The sequence below is a fragment of the Haliotis rubra genome, unplaced genomic scaffold, assembly GCF_003918875.1.
Source record: "Haliotis rubra isolate DU_JTF1 unplaced genomic scaffold, ASM391887v1 Scf109, whole genome shotgun sequence".
In the NCBI taxonomy this organism is placed as follows: domain Eukaryota; kingdom Metazoa; phylum Mollusca; class Gastropoda; order Lepetellida; family Haliotidae; genus Haliotis; species Haliotis rubra.
The window spans coordinates 645,867-663,537 of record NW_025764992.1 but is presented as its reverse complement, the minus strand read 5'-3'; the positions used below and the strand labels follow the sequence as shown (position 1 = coordinate 663,537).

The 17,671-nt window shown below is 37.9% G+C and overlaps 1 protein-coding gene across 1 annotated transcript in view; it reads left to right on the top strand.

Annotated features, from left to right (window-relative positions):
• Positions 1 to 16,476, top strand: part of LOC124282616 (anoctamin-1-like) — a 32,186-nt gene extending 15,710 nt beyond the window's left edge. Inside the window, exons 7-24 of the mRNA XM_046718644.1 lie at positions 783 to 901; positions 1,008 to 1,063; positions 1,569 to 1,672; positions 2,223 to 2,357; positions 2,733 to 2,893; positions 3,792 to 3,874; positions 4,013 to 4,084; positions 4,800 to 4,877; positions 5,344 to 5,553; positions 5,696 to 5,844; positions 6,760 to 6,814; positions 8,239 to 8,339; positions 8,432 to 8,568; positions 9,278 to 9,430; positions 9,844 to 9,896; positions 10,357 to 10,535; positions 11,004 to 11,112; positions 12,756 to 16,476. Of these exons, the coding sequence (XP_046574600.1) occupies positions 783 to 901; positions 1,008 to 1,063; positions 1,569 to 1,672; positions 2,223 to 2,357; positions 2,733 to 2,893; positions 3,792 to 3,874; positions 4,013 to 4,084; positions 4,800 to 4,877; positions 5,344 to 5,553; positions 5,696 to 5,844; positions 6,760 to 6,814; positions 8,239 to 8,339; positions 8,432 to 8,568; positions 9,278 to 9,430; positions 9,844 to 9,896; positions 10,357 to 10,535; positions 11,004 to 11,112; positions 12,756 to 13,049 (2,248 nt within the window). The 3' untranslated portion in view covers positions 13,050 to 16,476. The remainder of the gene's footprint in view (positions 1 to 782; positions 902 to 1,007; positions 1,064 to 1,568; positions 1,673 to 2,222; positions 2,358 to 2,732; positions 2,894 to 3,791; positions 3,875 to 4,012; positions 4,085 to 4,799; positions 4,878 to 5,343; positions 5,554 to 5,695; positions 5,845 to 6,759; positions 6,815 to 8,238; positions 8,340 to 8,431; positions 8,569 to 9,277; positions 9,431 to 9,843; positions 9,897 to 10,356; positions 10,536 to 11,003; positions 11,113 to 12,755) is intronic.
• The last annotated feature ends 1,195 nt before the right edge of the window (positions 16,477 to 17,671 follow it).

Genomic DNA, 17,671 nt, shown 5'->3' with positions numbered 1-17,671 from the left:
ATGAACCTGCTTTGGTCTGAGGTTTTAGGTACTGTATGTTTTGTCCTGAGATTACATTTGAAACTGAATGTAACAACGGACTTTGTAATGTTTGATCTTTAGGTTTATTGTAAATGATAAAATTTCTCAATGTGAAAATACATATTTGTAATTCAGATTTACCATGACAGGATTGATCATGATGTTTTAGAGTCTAGCAAACAAAGATATTGGCTGTTTGAGATAAAATAAAGTGAAAGTCATCTTTTAGCAATGCAGTTGTTTGAACAAAACACAAGATATTGTGATTTGAAATTTCTTATTGGATATCAAGAGACCTACTGGCAAACAAAATAAGTTGGACCGGCGCAGAGAATGCGTTTACAAGAAATAGGCGGTGCACGGCAATGAGCAAACCCATTTGGTTTGTGAAAGATAGAGCAGATGTAGTGCACGTGCATTGCATGACGATGAAATTGATTCCTCGCGTAGCTGAACACGCCTTGCTCATAAGACTCACGTCGGTGTAGCAAGCCACACTACACTTGATCGTGGACGACCTGGGGCCCCTTCGCTAGCAATGGCAAGCGCCAGTGGTTGGCACTCATTCATGCTAATACGGGTCAATTGTCAGGTTGGTGCTCAACTTATCCTTGTTTGCCAGTATGTATTTTGCATTGCACAGTTTAAGTACTGATAAACCTTATTGCATCCATAGTTATAGTGTTTACACAGATTTCAAGAATTCAGAAGGAGCATTGATGTCAGTTAAGCTCACCTGATGACATGTTTTGTTTTGGCAGGTTTGAGATGGATGACAATAAACAGCTTAAATTTACAAATTCTGTGAGAAGCTGGATCGTGGATTACATTTTGAGAAGGAAAGCCTTCAAGAAAGATGAGGGAAAAGCATTTTCATTTGGTAAGTTATAACCAATGATCAAGACTCTTTCTATGCCAAATCCCAAACCTAGTTTATTATGAATAAAGGTACTTGATACAAGTAAAATGTTTGTAATCCTTTGCAGGTCTGAAGAAGATGATGGCTGATGGATTCTATGATGCTGCTTACCCCATGCATGAGGTGAGTACATGCTGAGGTCACCAGTATGACCCCAGTAAGGATGTAAAGTTATGCTGAACATTTGTGTACTTATAAGTGAGTGCACCATATGATCCTATGACCACAATGGCTGCTTGGTACATTAAGATAGTGGCCCTTAAGGTAGACCTGGCAAACATGCAGTAAATCACATATTTTCTGGTTTGAAAAAGGATTCATAAATTTTTCTGATGCCCAATAGTGCATCTATTATTCTTGACACATGCCATGGAATAATATGATTTGAATATTGGTTGTTTAGCTTGTTGTTTAATGCTGCACTCAGCAATATTCCAGCTATATGGCGTTGGTCTGTAAATAATCAAGTCTGGGTCAGACAATCCAGTGATCAACAGCAAGAGCATTCATCTACGCAACTGGGATACAATGACATGTTATATGAATATTACTGATTCACATTAGCCATGAATATTGTACTATAAGATCCAGCAATATCTGAGACACAAGGTGATGTACGTCATTTCAGGGTCACTGGAAGCCGGGGTCTGCCAAGAACCCACGCAAACTGCTCTACGACTACTGGGCAGGATGGAGGAGCTTCCTCAAGTTTCAACCACATGACTACATCAGGTACGCATTCACAGCTACATCAGGTTGTTCCATTCCAAACACAGCAGAACTATATCAGCAGTGTGCTACATTAAGTGTGTGTGTGTGCGTGCGTGTGTGCGTTCGTTGCTGGTATATATTACTCTCCTTGTGTTTTTTAAATGTCAGGATTATTACGAGGACCTTTTGCTTTTTAACTCTTAGTCCCTTACTTAGTGTCCCAGTCTAAGATGCTGCAATTTGTTGTAAAGACTCATGTCCCTTTAACGCATCAGAAACCTGAATCTCAGTTTGAATATGGTTCAACTTTATCATGTTTCTAGGTTTGTCAGCACCATCCCCATACTTATGACTTTAATCAAAGTGGTAAAGGTGTAAATACTTCATTTCCGACATTCCTCCCACATTAAGCTCACACAACATGATATGACTGGAATGCCCTAAAAACAGTGTTAAACCACACTCACTCACTCACTCCATTCCCTATTTTGATTGTATTTTGTGTCCCTAATTATAGCAATGATGTCCATGCAATCACACATTTGATCTTGTGGATATTTTTGTATTTCAGAAATTATTTTGGTGAGAAGATTGCCATATACTTTGCCTGGCTTGGTTTCTACACAACAATGCTGGTTCCTGCCTCGATAGTTGGTCTGATTGTGTTCATCTATGGCTGTGTTATCATGTACACAAATGACGTCACGTAAGTTGGTCCTGTCAAAACATACTATTTATATAATCTAATAAAAGGGTGATAGTCAGGACTTTGAGTAATGGTAAGAGTGAATATTCTGTGTCACAGGAGTATAGATATGCTGATAAGGTGTCTCTCCTTGCTTGATGAGATGCTGCTAGAATGTTGCTGGGTGCTGAATAAACAGCTTCCACTCCCTCATGGATCTCTCACTTTCTGAGGGTATCAAGCTTGATGACTATCATGCCTACACTTCATATCATATCATAGAAGACACAGAAATTGTTATTCAAACAATGCACATCAGAACATTTTATTGAATGAATTATTACATCAGTAGTATGTCTCCAATATAAGCATATGCTGGTGTTTGTTTCCCTACAGGGCTGAGCTGTGTGATCCCAACAACAACATCACCATGTGTCCCTTGTGTGACCAGCAGTGTCCCTACTGGAAACTAAATGAGGCATGTACTCATGTATCTGTCAGCAGGATATTTGACAATGGTGCTACAGTCTTCTTTGCCATCTTTATGTCACTGTGGGGTGAGTCTACCATTCAGTTTATGGCCATTTATTATATACCAATGAAAACTTAGTAGTAATACAGGGGTGCAATACGAATGACGTCAAATTCTGTATTGCACCCCAGATTCCGTATTGAACCCCTACTGCTACACTATGGGTTGTTTTATTAAGTAACAGATTAATGCAAGATAAGAGGGTATATAATAAATATAGAATGTCATACTAGTGCATTTGGATGTTTTGTATTGAATTCGAAGATGTCATGGGAGCTGAGAAACAACTCAATCTTCGAACAAATTTCTCTGCTCCCATGACATCTTCGAGTTCAATACAAAACATCCAGATGCACTAGTATGATGTTCTATAGATGTACTGGACTTATCATCCACCTTCAGCATCAGGTTTTCATGGTTGGTTTCAGGAAAAGAATTTACGTCAAAACAGTTTTTGAGTGTATTCATGAAATCTTCACAATAGTATGTGTACATGTTCCATTCTACTTTTAGTAAGTATTCATGATCATCTTACCACAGATTTGTCTGATGTTAAGGGTTTGCAAGATTTGGGTAATGTCCCTTAACAGAACCAGGATCAGCTGGTAGTGGTTTGAATCACAGATATTTAATGATCCCAGTTCTGTCAGCTTTAAAACAAAGCTTGTAGCCTCTTCCATCGGTAGTCTTTGTATTACCTGCATCAATATGAGCCTTCCGCTCCAGAACTAAAACAGACAGATACAACTGTACAAAGCAACATTGGACACAACTCACTTTCTCATTCGTGTCAAAGAGATAACTTCAAACAATCAGATAACAATATATCTTTCTCTTGCCTGGTCCCCAACATCCATGATTTTGACTTTGTTGCATTATTGCTTCAGAAAAAAATGTGATATAACTTTTCATATTATTTGCAGGTACTCTGTTTCTTGAGTTTTGGAAACGTCGAGAGGCTACGATCCAGTATAAGTGGGACCTTACGAACTTCGTTTCTGAAGAGGTATGTTAACAGATTAGTATATTTTCATTTCTATCTATCAAAATATTTGTTACCTCATGTTTAGTAGCTGAAAGATGCCCCTTATCTGAATTGTACTGGAAAAGGTATTTGTCATGAACATAAAGCATTGTTTTACAGGAACCTCCAAGGCCTGAGTACTTGTCCCAGTTGGAGGGTTGGCACACACTGAAAATCAACCCTGTTACAGGGGTGAGTATCTGTCTGAGTGACACAAAAAATAGATTTTATTCAAGGTTTGTATTCTTTGTCAGGGGTATTTTGCTCAAATTGAAATGTTCACTGCAATGTCCCAAGTATTCTATCATTGTGAGAAAAAGAACGTGAAAATGGTTACATTTTATACGGAGCATGGAGAGTTATTGGATTGGTGCTCAAACATCATACTCTGTGACCTACAAACAGTGACACACTTATAGCTATGCTTATCACACTACATTCATATGTCTTAAGACTGAGTTGATGGCACTTATGCTCACGGCATCATTTCAACTGTTTTGTTGGTCTAGTGGATAGTCTGTCCAGGGCATTGAATATTATTACCCTCGTCTTATAAAAGAATATACCTGAGTTGGGATTCCATTTTAAACTGCGACATGAAAGAGCAGTAGGTTAGACTAGTGGTTAGCGTTCGCTCGTTACACTGAAGACCTGGGTTCGATTCCCCACATGGGTACAATGTGTGAAACCCTTTTCTGGTGTCCCCCTGACGTGATGTGGCTAGAATACTGCTAAAAGTGGCGTAAAACTAAACTCACTCACTCACTCACTCACTCACTCACTCACTGACAATGAAAGGACAATAATTTTAAATGGGAAATACAGCCTCGCTGCACTTCATCTTACTACTGCCTCGTACATGTTTTGTAAGTTGTTCACTCATTATCTTGCTTTGCTTCTGTTTCAGATCAAAGAACCCCACCTCCCATTCTGGAGGCGACGTTTCCCAATTTTTCTGTGCTCCTATACAGTCATGATAGTACTGGTAAGTTCTGTAATTTGAAATGGATGTTTCCTTTTAGTGCACTTGTGAGTCTTCTCTCCTTCAACATTTGACCTGTGACAATCCAGTCTAGAATTGGTCTTCAGCAACCCATGCTTGTTATAAGAAGTGCGTAACGGGATCAAGTGGTCAGGCTCGCTGAGTTGACACATGTTATCTTATCCCAATTGCGTGATCAATGCATGATTATCGTCTGATCCTGATTATTTACAGACCTTGCCATATGGCAGGAATATTGCTGAGTGTTAGAAGTTAAACAGAAAAACAAACCCAAAACAAACAAATGGTCCTTCAACAGTTTTTCAGACCATATCAAAAGACAGACCAATGCAAGGTCATTAACAATGAACATTATTAATGAAGAGAATATTCATTTCCATTTGAAATAACTAGAGACTTGACATTGGCAGACAGCCTTACGCCTTTACTTTTGTTCATTGGTTTTCAGGCTCTCATGGCAGTAGGTGCAGTGATTGGAGTGATAGCTTACAGGGTGTCTATGTTGGCTGCATTACAACTGATCAGGAAACAGGAAATATTCACTAACAGCAGTGACGTCACCACCAAAACTGTGAATCTAATTTACCAGAATGCCAGTCTTTTGACAACAGTGACAGCTGCCTTGATCAACCTGGCTATCATTCTACTGCTGAACTTTGTAAGTACCAGTCCCAAATGTCTGATCTAGAACCTGTTTTGGCAACGATAGTTGAGTTAACTGACAATAGTTTGTAATGTTTGTGTGATAGCATTTCGCAGGTACCTCAGGTAAATTCATTCCAATAATTGTTTGTGTACAGGTGTATGGGTACCTGGCTTTCTGGCTGACAGACTGGGAGTGCTTGCGCACACAGAGCGAGTATGACAGCAGCATTACTCTCAAATTGTTTGCGCTGCAGTTCGTCAACTACTTTTCTTCCATCATGTATATTGCATTTTTCAAGGGCAGGTGAGTACATCCTTGTAATGTAACAAATACAGAATACTTAACGAGTCATCGTTTACTCCGTTTATTGAAACAGGTGAATCAGTGTGAAATTGTTGTAAAAGAATGGATTACTTTAAGCATGTGGTATTTCATATTTATCCCACATGAATAATACTGATACATCTATACCAAGCTCCACATGAATATTGAAAAGACCAATAATAGGCACTGCTACTGTTTCACCTCAAAGGCATTGACTTACCGTTTCTTAGATTATGTGAGTAAACATGTTAAGAAGACAGAAATTCCATTTTAGAATGTGAATATTCATGACATTCTAACCACTGGCAGCAGTGAGTCCTTGTTTGCTTTTTGTAATATCATGGTTATCTGAAAATGATTTTTGAAATGGAGGGTTGAACCAACAGAACTAATGTGTGATGTACAGATTTAGTTCACTGTAAACTCTTCACACAAATACTCATGAGATGGGGAAGAGATAGAGTAGGAAGAGGAAGTTTTTATTGCATAGAAACCAAAGTCACAGCCAGATTTAATGGACATTAAGACATCCCTTCCATCAAAATAAGTTTTGACTGTTTACTTTTTCGATGTTAGGCAGTTTTTCAATTTTTTAGTTTACTTTCCCGTAACTTGATTATAAGCAATTTGACAGGTCGCCATGGTGTGTATATTGCCAACCAAACAGTGTTACAGTGAGACTCTCATTCTGAACCTTATTCATTGGATCAAGCAGCGCAGCCAATCAAATTTGCAAATGAAAATCAAGGGCGGTAATTTGTGATTGTGACAACCACAGGAATGGATCCAGGTACTTAGGGTAGTTATAACAAAATGCATATCCTGGAGGTTTCGAGGATGGAATTGCCTCAGCAGACATCAAACTGTGTCCTGACATGTCATCTGTGTTCGCAGGTTTGTTGGACGCCCTGGGAAGTACAGGACTGTGTTTGGAGGACGTCAGGAAGAGGTGAGAACAGATGTGGTTGTCATTCCTGTTGGAAGAGATTGTTGCTTTATGTACAGGGATGAGAATTTTCAGTGCATTTCGTTACGTCTGAGGTAACTTTTGTTATACATGCTGTTGCAAGTTCCACATAATTCATATAGTCTCACTGATCTCCAGCTTGCCTTCAGTGTGACTAAGAAGCCTTGAAATTATTCTATTTTGCAGCATTTGCATTGTTTTGAACTATGACCAGACCCGTGAAGGTCAGGGTTAGAATATTGATCTTCAGTAACACATGTTTGCCTTAAGAGGCGACTAACGGCATCGGGTGGTCAGGCTCGCTGACTTGGTTGACACGTCATCAGTTCCCAATTGCGCAGATCGATACCCATGCTGTTGATCACTGGATTGTCTGGTCCATACTCGATTATATACAGACTGCCGCCATATAGCTGGAATATTGCTGAGTGCGGCTTAAAGCTAAACTCACTCACTCACTCACTCAATCACTCACTATGACAAACTTGTATATTTCAGTGTGAGGCCGGAGGCTGTTTAATAGAGCTATGTATTCAGTTAGCAATCATCATGATTGGGAAACAGCTGATACAAGAACAACTTTTAATGGAGATAGTGCTGCAGTAAGTACTCTTCATTTTATTTTGAGAAAAAAATAGTGATTGCTCTGTAGAGGTGAACATTAGTACAGTAGAGAGAGATTGTTATGGTATGCTGCTTGTGGTTGCAGGAAACTTATCAAGTTCATCAAAAAGAAATGTGCAAAGGAGACTAGAGAGCAGAAACTAGCAAAGAGCAGCAGGAGAAAGACTATAAGATGACAGCTGCACAGACCACAGTTTTTGTTCTATGAGTACTTGGAGATGGGTAAAGTTGCATCTGAAGTCAGTTCGAACTAATCGAGACTGATGTGAGAGTCAAAGCCAAAGAGAAATTTGACTACCGGTAGACAAAACTTGAGGGCAGTGAACATGATTATATTTCATATACCATTTAAGCAAATTATTGAGAACTATTTACCTTCCTTGACTATGTGATCCAGGTAATGAAATAATACTTATGATGTAAACTTTGTTTGAGCTGAAAAATGTATTTTTAATGTGCAGTACAGTAAATTTGCCTGTGTATGGCTCAGGTACCTGGGGGCCCTATTGTATGGAGATGTTTGCATAATCTCAGCAGGATGTCATGTATACTGTCGAGCATTGATACTTTTATGCTCAATATCACTCAGAATGTTTTGGAAATGACATGGTTCCCAATTGCGCAGATCGATACCCATGCTGTTGATCACTGGATTGTCTGGTCCATACTCAATTATTTACAAACTGCCGCCATATATCTGGAATATTTCTGAGTGCGGCGTAAAAGTAAACTCACTCACTCACTCACTTACTCACTCACTATGACAAACTTGTATATTTCAGTGTGAGGCCGGAGGCTGTTTAATAGAGCTATGTATTCAGTTAGCAATCATCATGATTGGGAAACAGCTGATACAGAACAACTTTGTGGAGATAGTGCTGCCGTAAGTACTCCTTATTTTATTTTGAGAAAATGAATGCTATGAGGTGAACATTAGTACAGTAGAGTTTGTTATGATGCTGCATGTGGTTGCAGGAAACTTATCAAGTTCATCAAAAAGAAATGTGCAAAGGAGACTCGAGAGCAGAAACTTGCAAAGACTCCTTGGGAGAAAGACTATAAGATGACAGCTGCACAGACCACAGTTTTGTTCTATGAGTACTTGGAGATGGGTAAGTTGCATCTGAAGTCAGTTTGAACTAATCTGGCTAATGTGAGAGTCAAAAGCCAAAAGAAATTTGACTACCGGTAAACAAAACTTGAGGCAGTGAACATGATTATATTTCATATAACATTTAAGCAAATTATTGAAAACTATTTACCTTCCTTGACTATGTGATCCAGGTAATGAAATAATACTTATCATGTAAACTTTGTTTGAGCTGAAAAATGTATTTTAATGTGCAGTAAATTTGCCTGTGTATGGCTCAGGTACCTGGGGGCCTATTGTATGGAGATGTTTACATAATCTCAGCAGGATGTCATGTATACTGTCGACATTGATACTTTATGCTCAATATCACTAAAGTTTTGGAAAAATTTTTGTACAGACATTGTTATGAACAGTTCTAATACTTGTAAAGAATATTTTTGTGATGATATGAAATACATAATGATGATGGAGGTTGTTAGCTCTTTGACAACTTTTAAATCAAGTTACAAATAGTAATCGTTGCCTGTTATCAAAAACCGTCCAGGGGCTCCTTTCACGAGGCAACCTTTACTAAGGTTAACCTAACTCCCATTCTTTAACATTGCACTAAGGCTACCTTAGTGACTTACGATCACCTTAGTGCTTTGTGAAAGGAGGCCCAGGACAGTTACATGCTGTCTACTACAATAATGAAGGCTTTTTGATGACTGTATTCCTTTTCCTTTCAGCTTTACAATTTGGGTTCCTGACATTATTTTGTGCTGCCTTTCCACTCGCTCCTATTTTCTGTCTGCTTAATAACATCATTGAGATCCGCTGTGATGCAGCCAAGTTTATAACACAACTTCGCAGACCAGTGGCAGATCGTGCTGCCAATATTGGTAAGATAATTCTTGTTAATTAACAGAAAAGAAGGTCAGTTGTTGAATAATGCACAGACTGGGATTACTCACCTTAATCCAGGTATCAGCATTTCAAACTTGTTGACAAAGCTTATTCAGAAGAAACAATAAAAATGTATCTGCCTGTTCCTGAAAATTTTCCATGGATTTTCCACATCACTGTAAACAGCTGGTATGGTTAACTCAAAGGGACCACTACTTTTAGTTTGTTCATTATGTATACACATTTCAACTACAATTTACAGCAAGTGGCAAGTATCAGAAAAAAGCACTTTGTGTTTGTCACTTCATTATAAGCATATTCATTAAAATGATGGTTTACTGTAGTTTATTGCATGATCGAACCAGCTGTCTGTGGCTGTTTGTAACCATCCTAATTATGTGTGTTGCAGGTATTTGGTACAGTGTCCTTTATGGTCTCTCCAGGATTGCTATCATCACCAATGTAAGTCTTCTTGTACTAATACAGGGTTTACAAAATTACAGGGTACACAAATATTGTATTCAAAGGGAAACCTGGCTCCTGACATTTTTGTCTTATCATGATCCTCTCGTGGATGCAAAGAATTTGAAAGTACACAAACATTGTATCCCAAAGGAAATCTAATTATTACATTTCTAGCATAGCATAAACCAATTTGTACACTAACATAATTCATTTTACTTGTTTATTTTTAGGTATGTGTACTTTTTTCCATAATGGGATGTTATTGCCATACAAGGTGGACCATGTGTTAATTTCCATCTGAGTTTGTGACACCATGGACCCTATCCACAAAATGTTCTTAGCACTATACAATTGGTAATCGTGTAATAAAGTATAGAGTTAGGCTAGGTTGTAAGGTTACCAACGCTTTGTGGATGGGGACCCAGATTCATTGACTGTTCCTTGTTCTGTTTGCCAGGCATTTGTGATCTCACTCACGTCTGACTTCATCCCTCGGCTGGTCTACAGTTTGCTCTACAGTGATGATGGAAGCCTCAAAGGTTACGTCAACTACACCCTAGCATATTTCAACACCAGTGACTTTGAGGAGGACCACCGACCATCTGACAGCATTATTGGTAACGAAGCAATCTGCAGGTAAGTGGTTTCTACCCAGTTTGTTCAAATTAGAATCAAGACAAATGATTAATATTTATAGTGGGTGAGCGAGTTCAGTTTTACTCCGCACTCAGCAATATTCCAACTATATGGCGGAGGTCTGTAAATAATCGAGACAATCCAGTGATCATCAGCATGAGCATCAATCTACTCAATTGGGATATGATGGCATGTGTCGAACCAAGTCAGTGAGCCTGACCACCCAATCCCGTTAGTCACCTCTTATGACAAGCATATGTTACTAAAGATCAATTCTAACCCAGATCTTCATGGGTCATTAATATTTATAAACCTCATAGCTAGAATGTTCTGGAAAATGGCTGAATTTATATTCAGAATTGAAATGATATTGTTGAGAAGTAAATGTAATCATGGTACAACAAAAATTATATTAATATCCTTCTATATTTAAGTTATTTTGAATAAAGTATTACTCATTGTTTTCAGATACAAAGATTTCCGTAACCCACCTTGGCACTATGACAGAGAGTATCGCCGGTCAGAAGTGTTCTGGCATATTCTTGCTGCACAGTTAGCATTTGTGGTCGTCTTTGAGGTAAGTACAAAGAGTATTGGCCTGGAAAGTCGATGGCATTGATTTGGTTAAGTTCACTGTGACGTATATGATTTGCTGAATGCAGTGTTTGAAATAAAACATGAACACTGAAGAGTGTTGATGTTGTAGCCTAATGTAAATGTCAGGGTAGAGATTACGATCTGGTAGGATCGGAGTCTTTTCCAGTAGAGATTGCTATCGGAGTCTCTTCCAGTAGAGATTGCAATCGGAGTCTCTACTGGTGGAATCTCCAATCCTACAAGTAGAGATTGCAATCGGAGTCTCTACCAGTAGAGACTCTGATTATATAGAATAACCTATACAATCGTAATCTCTACCAGTAGAAGCTCAAATCTGATCCTACTAGTAGAGATTGCAATCTAAGTGAATATTTTGAAAAACAAAATTTATTTTCGTATATTGTCGAATGACATCTTCCATTGAAAAGTGCACACTGTTTGTCCAACTTGATGTTTACAAACAAAATGAAAATAAAACATTGTTACTCTGTTTTCATTTATGATTGTTATTGTAAATAAATATAACTCTAACCCAAATATATATCTGGCCGGTCATTTCCCCACCTTCCTGTTTTTTTGTTGTTATTTCATTCAAATATAGGAATGAATGAACAGAAGAGTGAATGAACAAGAAGTAGTGTAAAATACATTTCAATCTTTAATATTCAGGTCCCATCTGACAAAGTTCTTCTTGGTATAGCATTTTGTTTTCATGTATCCATTATGACAGAGCTTGAAATCACCACGGTTCTTGATAAGAACCATCTGTGTTATTTCTGTTATTGGTTGCTGACGACATCGCAGTGTATAGTACAGTTATGGGATTACAAAAAAGGCTCGATGAGTAAAGTAATTATTGTGATAAATGGCAGCTAAAGGTAAATATAGAAAAAACTAAGGTATTCGGCTATGTATGGGTTAATCAAGATGTAGGTTGTATTAACAGTTTTATTTCAAGTTTTAAGGAAAGGTATATTGGTATTGATAACCAGTGTTTCTTTAAAAGTATATCAAGTTATTCCAAACTTCGGTTATATAAATCTGTTAAAGGTGAAATCAAATGTGAGGATTATTTATTGCTAATTAGTGTACCAGTTTACCGTATTGCACTTTGTAAGCTCCGATGCTCTAATCATCAACTTCTAATCGAGAAAAGACGAAAGATCGGCCGAGCACGGAGCGAAAGATTATGCCCTTTTGCATTGCATTATTGAGTCTGAATATCACTTCTGCTTAGAATATAATATTTATAATTATCTTCGTCAGGCCCTGCTCCCAAAGTATTATTACACTTCTCCATCTCTCCATAAATTTGTACAATTGTTGTCATCTTTGTTGTTTGCCACAGATCGATCAGAGATTCTACCATTTGAATTGGAAATGGTACTGGTAGAATCTCTGATTGTCCCAGTAGAGACTCAGATCGCAATCTCTACTGGTAGAGACTCCGATCGCAATCTCTACTGGTAGAATGTCCAATTCTACCAGATCGCAATCTCTACCCTGAAATAAAAATTTGAATGATGTATTAATTAATGGGAGCTAACCTCATGGACCTCAGGTCACCCCTACTGTGAAACACTGCAAAAGGTATCCTATCTCACTTGACTTTGTGTGTTGCAGAATGTGGTGGTTGTGGTGACAAGTCTAGTAGCATGGATGATACCTGACGTTCCATCCGAGCTGAAAGAACAGATCCGACGCGAGGCGTACGTGACAAATGAGATAGTGTTGAAGACCGAGCTGATGCGAGCTCAGGGCCAAGAAATCACCGCATCAACAGTTGCTCTTGTTATGTCTGATGATGAGTCAGGCCGGTATTCCCCCCGACTCAGCGAAGAGTTTGATGAACCAAAGTTGATCCACAGGGGAGCAAACAACCGTGTTGAATCAGAAGACTCAAAGACTTATGTCTAGCACAAACTGACAGCTGGTCAACTCAGACACAGCATCAGGTCAAGGAGGCTAAAGTCTAGTAGTAGCTGGCTGCCTGTCAACAGCAGGCAGTAGAGGAGACTATCATCAAGAAGTTTGATTTAGAATTTAGGCCCAGAACAGATATTAACTGCAGTAGGTTTTGTGAGTGTTTTGTGCTGATTACTTGAACATATGAAACCTCTGCCTACTAACATGAACTATATTCCTTCCATAACTATGATCGCAACTCCATCTCCCTCCATTATATTGTCTTCATGCATGATAATAGGGTTGTTGAATATATTACAGTTTTCTATCAGATTATTCTGTGATGTGAAAGAGTATGTGATGGTTGTGATGCAAGACTATTTCATGCATGCATTGTGACAAGTGTCAAGTGTCAAGTGCCTTTTACTTCAGTCAGACCTGATCTGTCTGTGATGTTTCAAATCAGTACAACACCAGCACTTGTATTTTGTTGTTAGCGTAACTTGTATTGTTGGCAACACTTGTATACAATGTACAATAGTTTGGTAGTTATGGTAAATGTAATATAACAAGGAAACACCACATTTGCTAAGGTAATGTAACATTGTACATTGTGTTGATGAAGGTAATGCATCACTTGCAGTCTGTGTTCAAACTGCTGATCTGCACTTCTCACTTGACTTGATTTTCAGTATCGGCTTTTATTAGCACAGCTTACTGGAGTGAAAGAAAATTTACTTGCTCTTCGGACTTGTGGCTAAAGGCACAGACTGCAATAGATACAAGTGAAGGTACATGTACACTGTAGTTTCTCTAAGTGTGATGCTGTATGCTAACTCATAGGGAGTTGTGTAAGTACCTTAGGAAGTCTTTACAAATACGTATATCCACTGAACAAAGAGTTGTGCAGTCTTACAGATGATTATGTTTTTGTGTTGCATAATCAGCTTGGCAGCTTGTGGTAATTTGTTGTTGATATTGTAAATCCTTGAAACACTTTTGTTGTCAAGGCTGTTTAGTATTTATGAGCTAATGCATTTGAAAATAGATTTCTACAGTTATATTTTACATAGCAATATTGTTATCTTCTATGGTACATACATATGGTAGATTATCATGTCTTTGCTACATATCACCCAGTTTATTCACTGAGTTTATACATGACGCAGTGCATTCTTTTTCTATATTTGTATGTACACTGTTCTTTGTTTATGTTGTGTTTTCCAGTATTAATGCTGTACAGGCTAAGTGACATTTGTTAGTCCATGTTTTACTGGTATCATTTCATGTTGGTGATGTTTGTGATGCTATTTTCTCAAGCATATTTTAGCGCTTTTTATAAAGGTTTTAATAACAAGGTAGAAATCTGTTTCTATTAGGTGCTCAGTCTGTGCTAAACTCATTTGAGTCAGTAACCAGAAGTTGGTTATCAGCGTCAATTTCTGTAGATTTTGATTCTATTAATAGACTATAATTATCTAAGCTTACTCAATCTAACAATTTTCTAGGACTCAGTCTTTGGAATTTGGGCTTTAGATGAGTGATTAATGTTACAGATAGGATACTTCTTGAGGATGTCCAGTTAGGGGAGTTGAGACGAACAATATTATGTGTGACAAAATGTGCCTTCATGTTGACGACGGGGGCTGGCACTGAAAAGTTACAAACTTAAACTTTTTATACAAATGCTCATTTTAAAAATTGTTTGTATATCCGTTACGAAATTAACAATCAATTTATGTTGGTGTGTGTTTACAAAATGGTTACTAGTATGCCAGTACATGCACACATGTCCACGGCAGTGAAGGCTGTAAGTATCGCAGAAAGGATGATCTGCTTTGTTATGAGGTTGACCTGGCTTGCAGATCTGATATGCATAATACTCAGTAACAAAGATGGTTTCAGCTTAGTGAGGCTGTATTATTGATGGAGATGGGACAGTACACTGTACTTCATCATCCACTTTCTATGTAAATACTCAAGCAATTCAGAAACCTTTCAAAAGAAAGTTAAATCAACGGCATATTTTTTAGATCTGAAGTGTCTTTTACAATTTCTTGAATAACCTCTTTCAAAACCTGAATATTCTTTCAAATTTGTTTGATCTTAGAGCTTGGCAAATTACTGGGTAAATGTTCATTTTATTCATTGCATTGCTTACATACAAATATGAATTAGCTGAAATCTTTTGTACCATACATTATTTTCATTTGCAACACAGACACCCATCCTCTCTAACACAAATGCTCAATATAGCTTTTTCGAGAACAAATTAGAGTTTCTTTCAAATTCCTTTGCAAACTGTTAATGATGCATAGGTTTGGGTCAGAAAACGTGTATACACCAAGTCTCTCAAATAGTAAAGGAAGGAAGATGGTAGCATTATATAAGAAAGGTATAGGTATCTGAAACTTAAGCTTAAGTGATGGTGAAACTGCAACAGTGAAATATCATTTATAAACCTTGCACTTTGCATCTTGCAATAGTAGAATGGAGAGTTTATTCTGCCTTCATGTCTTTGTGAATCTCAGAAGTTGGTTGTATTATACTCAGGGTCTGTGTCTTTCTATGCTGGTAGTTTAGCCAAATGTTTTTATGTTTTTTTGTGAATTGTTGAAAGGGTATGTGCGTCAAGCAAAGTGTACCAGGTTGGAAATTGAATGAAGGGCTGGGAGAAGGAGGGATATTTTTATTTTGCTACAACAAAGCACCATCAAACATTGGCACTATATTTGTTTTTAGTTCACCTGCACCAGAGATCTGGGCGATTTAATTTTATACTGTGTCGTTGTTGACCTTCCATAAACTTTTATGACATATTCAACTCCTCAGAAGACATTGTAGATAATTACTGACAGCCAAATATCATTAAACTAATTCTGTACTCACTGAATGCACTCTGAAAATACAGTTATTACAAGCACTGCAGTTTAGATCATCTTAAAAAATACTCACCAATTATTGTACCCGGTTTTGAATGTAAACTTCAATGGTACAAGTTTTATGTCATCAGAAAGCTCAGTTCTTACGAAAAGTAACATAGTAAAATGTGTTACTGATGACTATGTTAATACAGCAGTAAGCAGTGTTATTCAGCTGTAACTTTGATGTAAAGCATGTCATCCATGGTCGGTGTCAGTTGAACTACAGTGTCTTGTGATGCTATTGTGGAACACATAGGTCATATCTGAATGCATCTTTATGAAACCACAGAACTATTTATACTTTTGCTTGTGCTTTAGCTATTCTCCCAAATGTCTTGCCCTCCCCATGTATTTTTATATTGCTACATATCACGCAGGCTATTGAATGTTAAGGTTATGATGCATGTATTTTATACCAAGGATGTGAAGTGCCCATATCTAAGGAGCACTGTCTTAGTGTGAAATATCCATACCCATGTTCATATTCACAGAAATAAAATATTGCCATACCTAAAGAAGTTTTGTGTATTTTCCTCCAGCTCTGAGGGTGCCGCCCATTTTGGGTGTCCTCAGCAGTGATTTTGCTGGAATATTCCTAGAAGTGGTGTAAAACCAAACTTACTCACTCACTCTGAGGATGCCATCCCTGCCTCAAGGTATCAGGCATAACACTAAATATGCAACCAAAGTATTTGTGAGTCAACACAGTGAACACAGTAGTGAACACAGTAAACTAACAACTAGTCTTTGTAATGAACATATTTTACAGAAAAAAGCACATGAACCCTGAGACTTTCTTCATTTTTCACTGAAAAATCTTGACTTGCCACATTTTCTAGACTTCGACTCTTGGATATGTTTGCTTCAGGGTCTGTAACAAGACTATGAACACAGCTACAGACTGGGATTGAAATGGATGTCCAGCATGCCCTAAGACTTTCTTCATTTTGCAAAGAAGAATATATTTCAACTTTGAAATATTGTCATCTGTAATCACATCTTAAATGATCTGATGGACTGTCATCCATTTTCTGAAATCTGTGTTCCATGATCTTTCTGTTATGAAAGGTCAAGCTTATGTCAAGGCCTATTTCTGTTATAAAATATGCCTGGAGTAAATGATGGAAGACTTACCATCATACATTCATTGTCAATTCCTATACTTGCACAAAACATTGCATTTTCCTTCTTCTCTTCCTTCATATACGTGAGTGAGTTTCGTTTTACTCAGCGATATTCCAGCTATACGGCTGCGGTCTGTAAATAATTGAGTCTGAACCAGACAATCCAGTGATCAACAACATGAGCATCAATCTACGCAACTGGGATATGATGACCTGTGTCAACCAAGTCAGCGAGCCTGACCACCCGATCCTGTCTATCGCCTCTTAGGACAAGCATGGGTTACTAAAGATCAATTCTAACGCGGGTCTCCATATACTATTCCAAACCAGTCGGGGACATCCAGGGAAAAGGTGTCACCACTATGAATAATAATTCATGTATTTAATGAGAAAAATATAGTTCAACGGTGTAACAGACATCTGTTGGAAATTTGAATTAGTCGTCGAAGGTCAGGTGAAGTTGAAATTTGTTCGATGATTAGCCAAAGGGACCTGCTGTCCAAAGTCATATACCATGAGAAGTCTATCTCATTAATAGCGTGTGGAATTAATATCAGTTGGAAGAATATATCTACAATACTAGGAA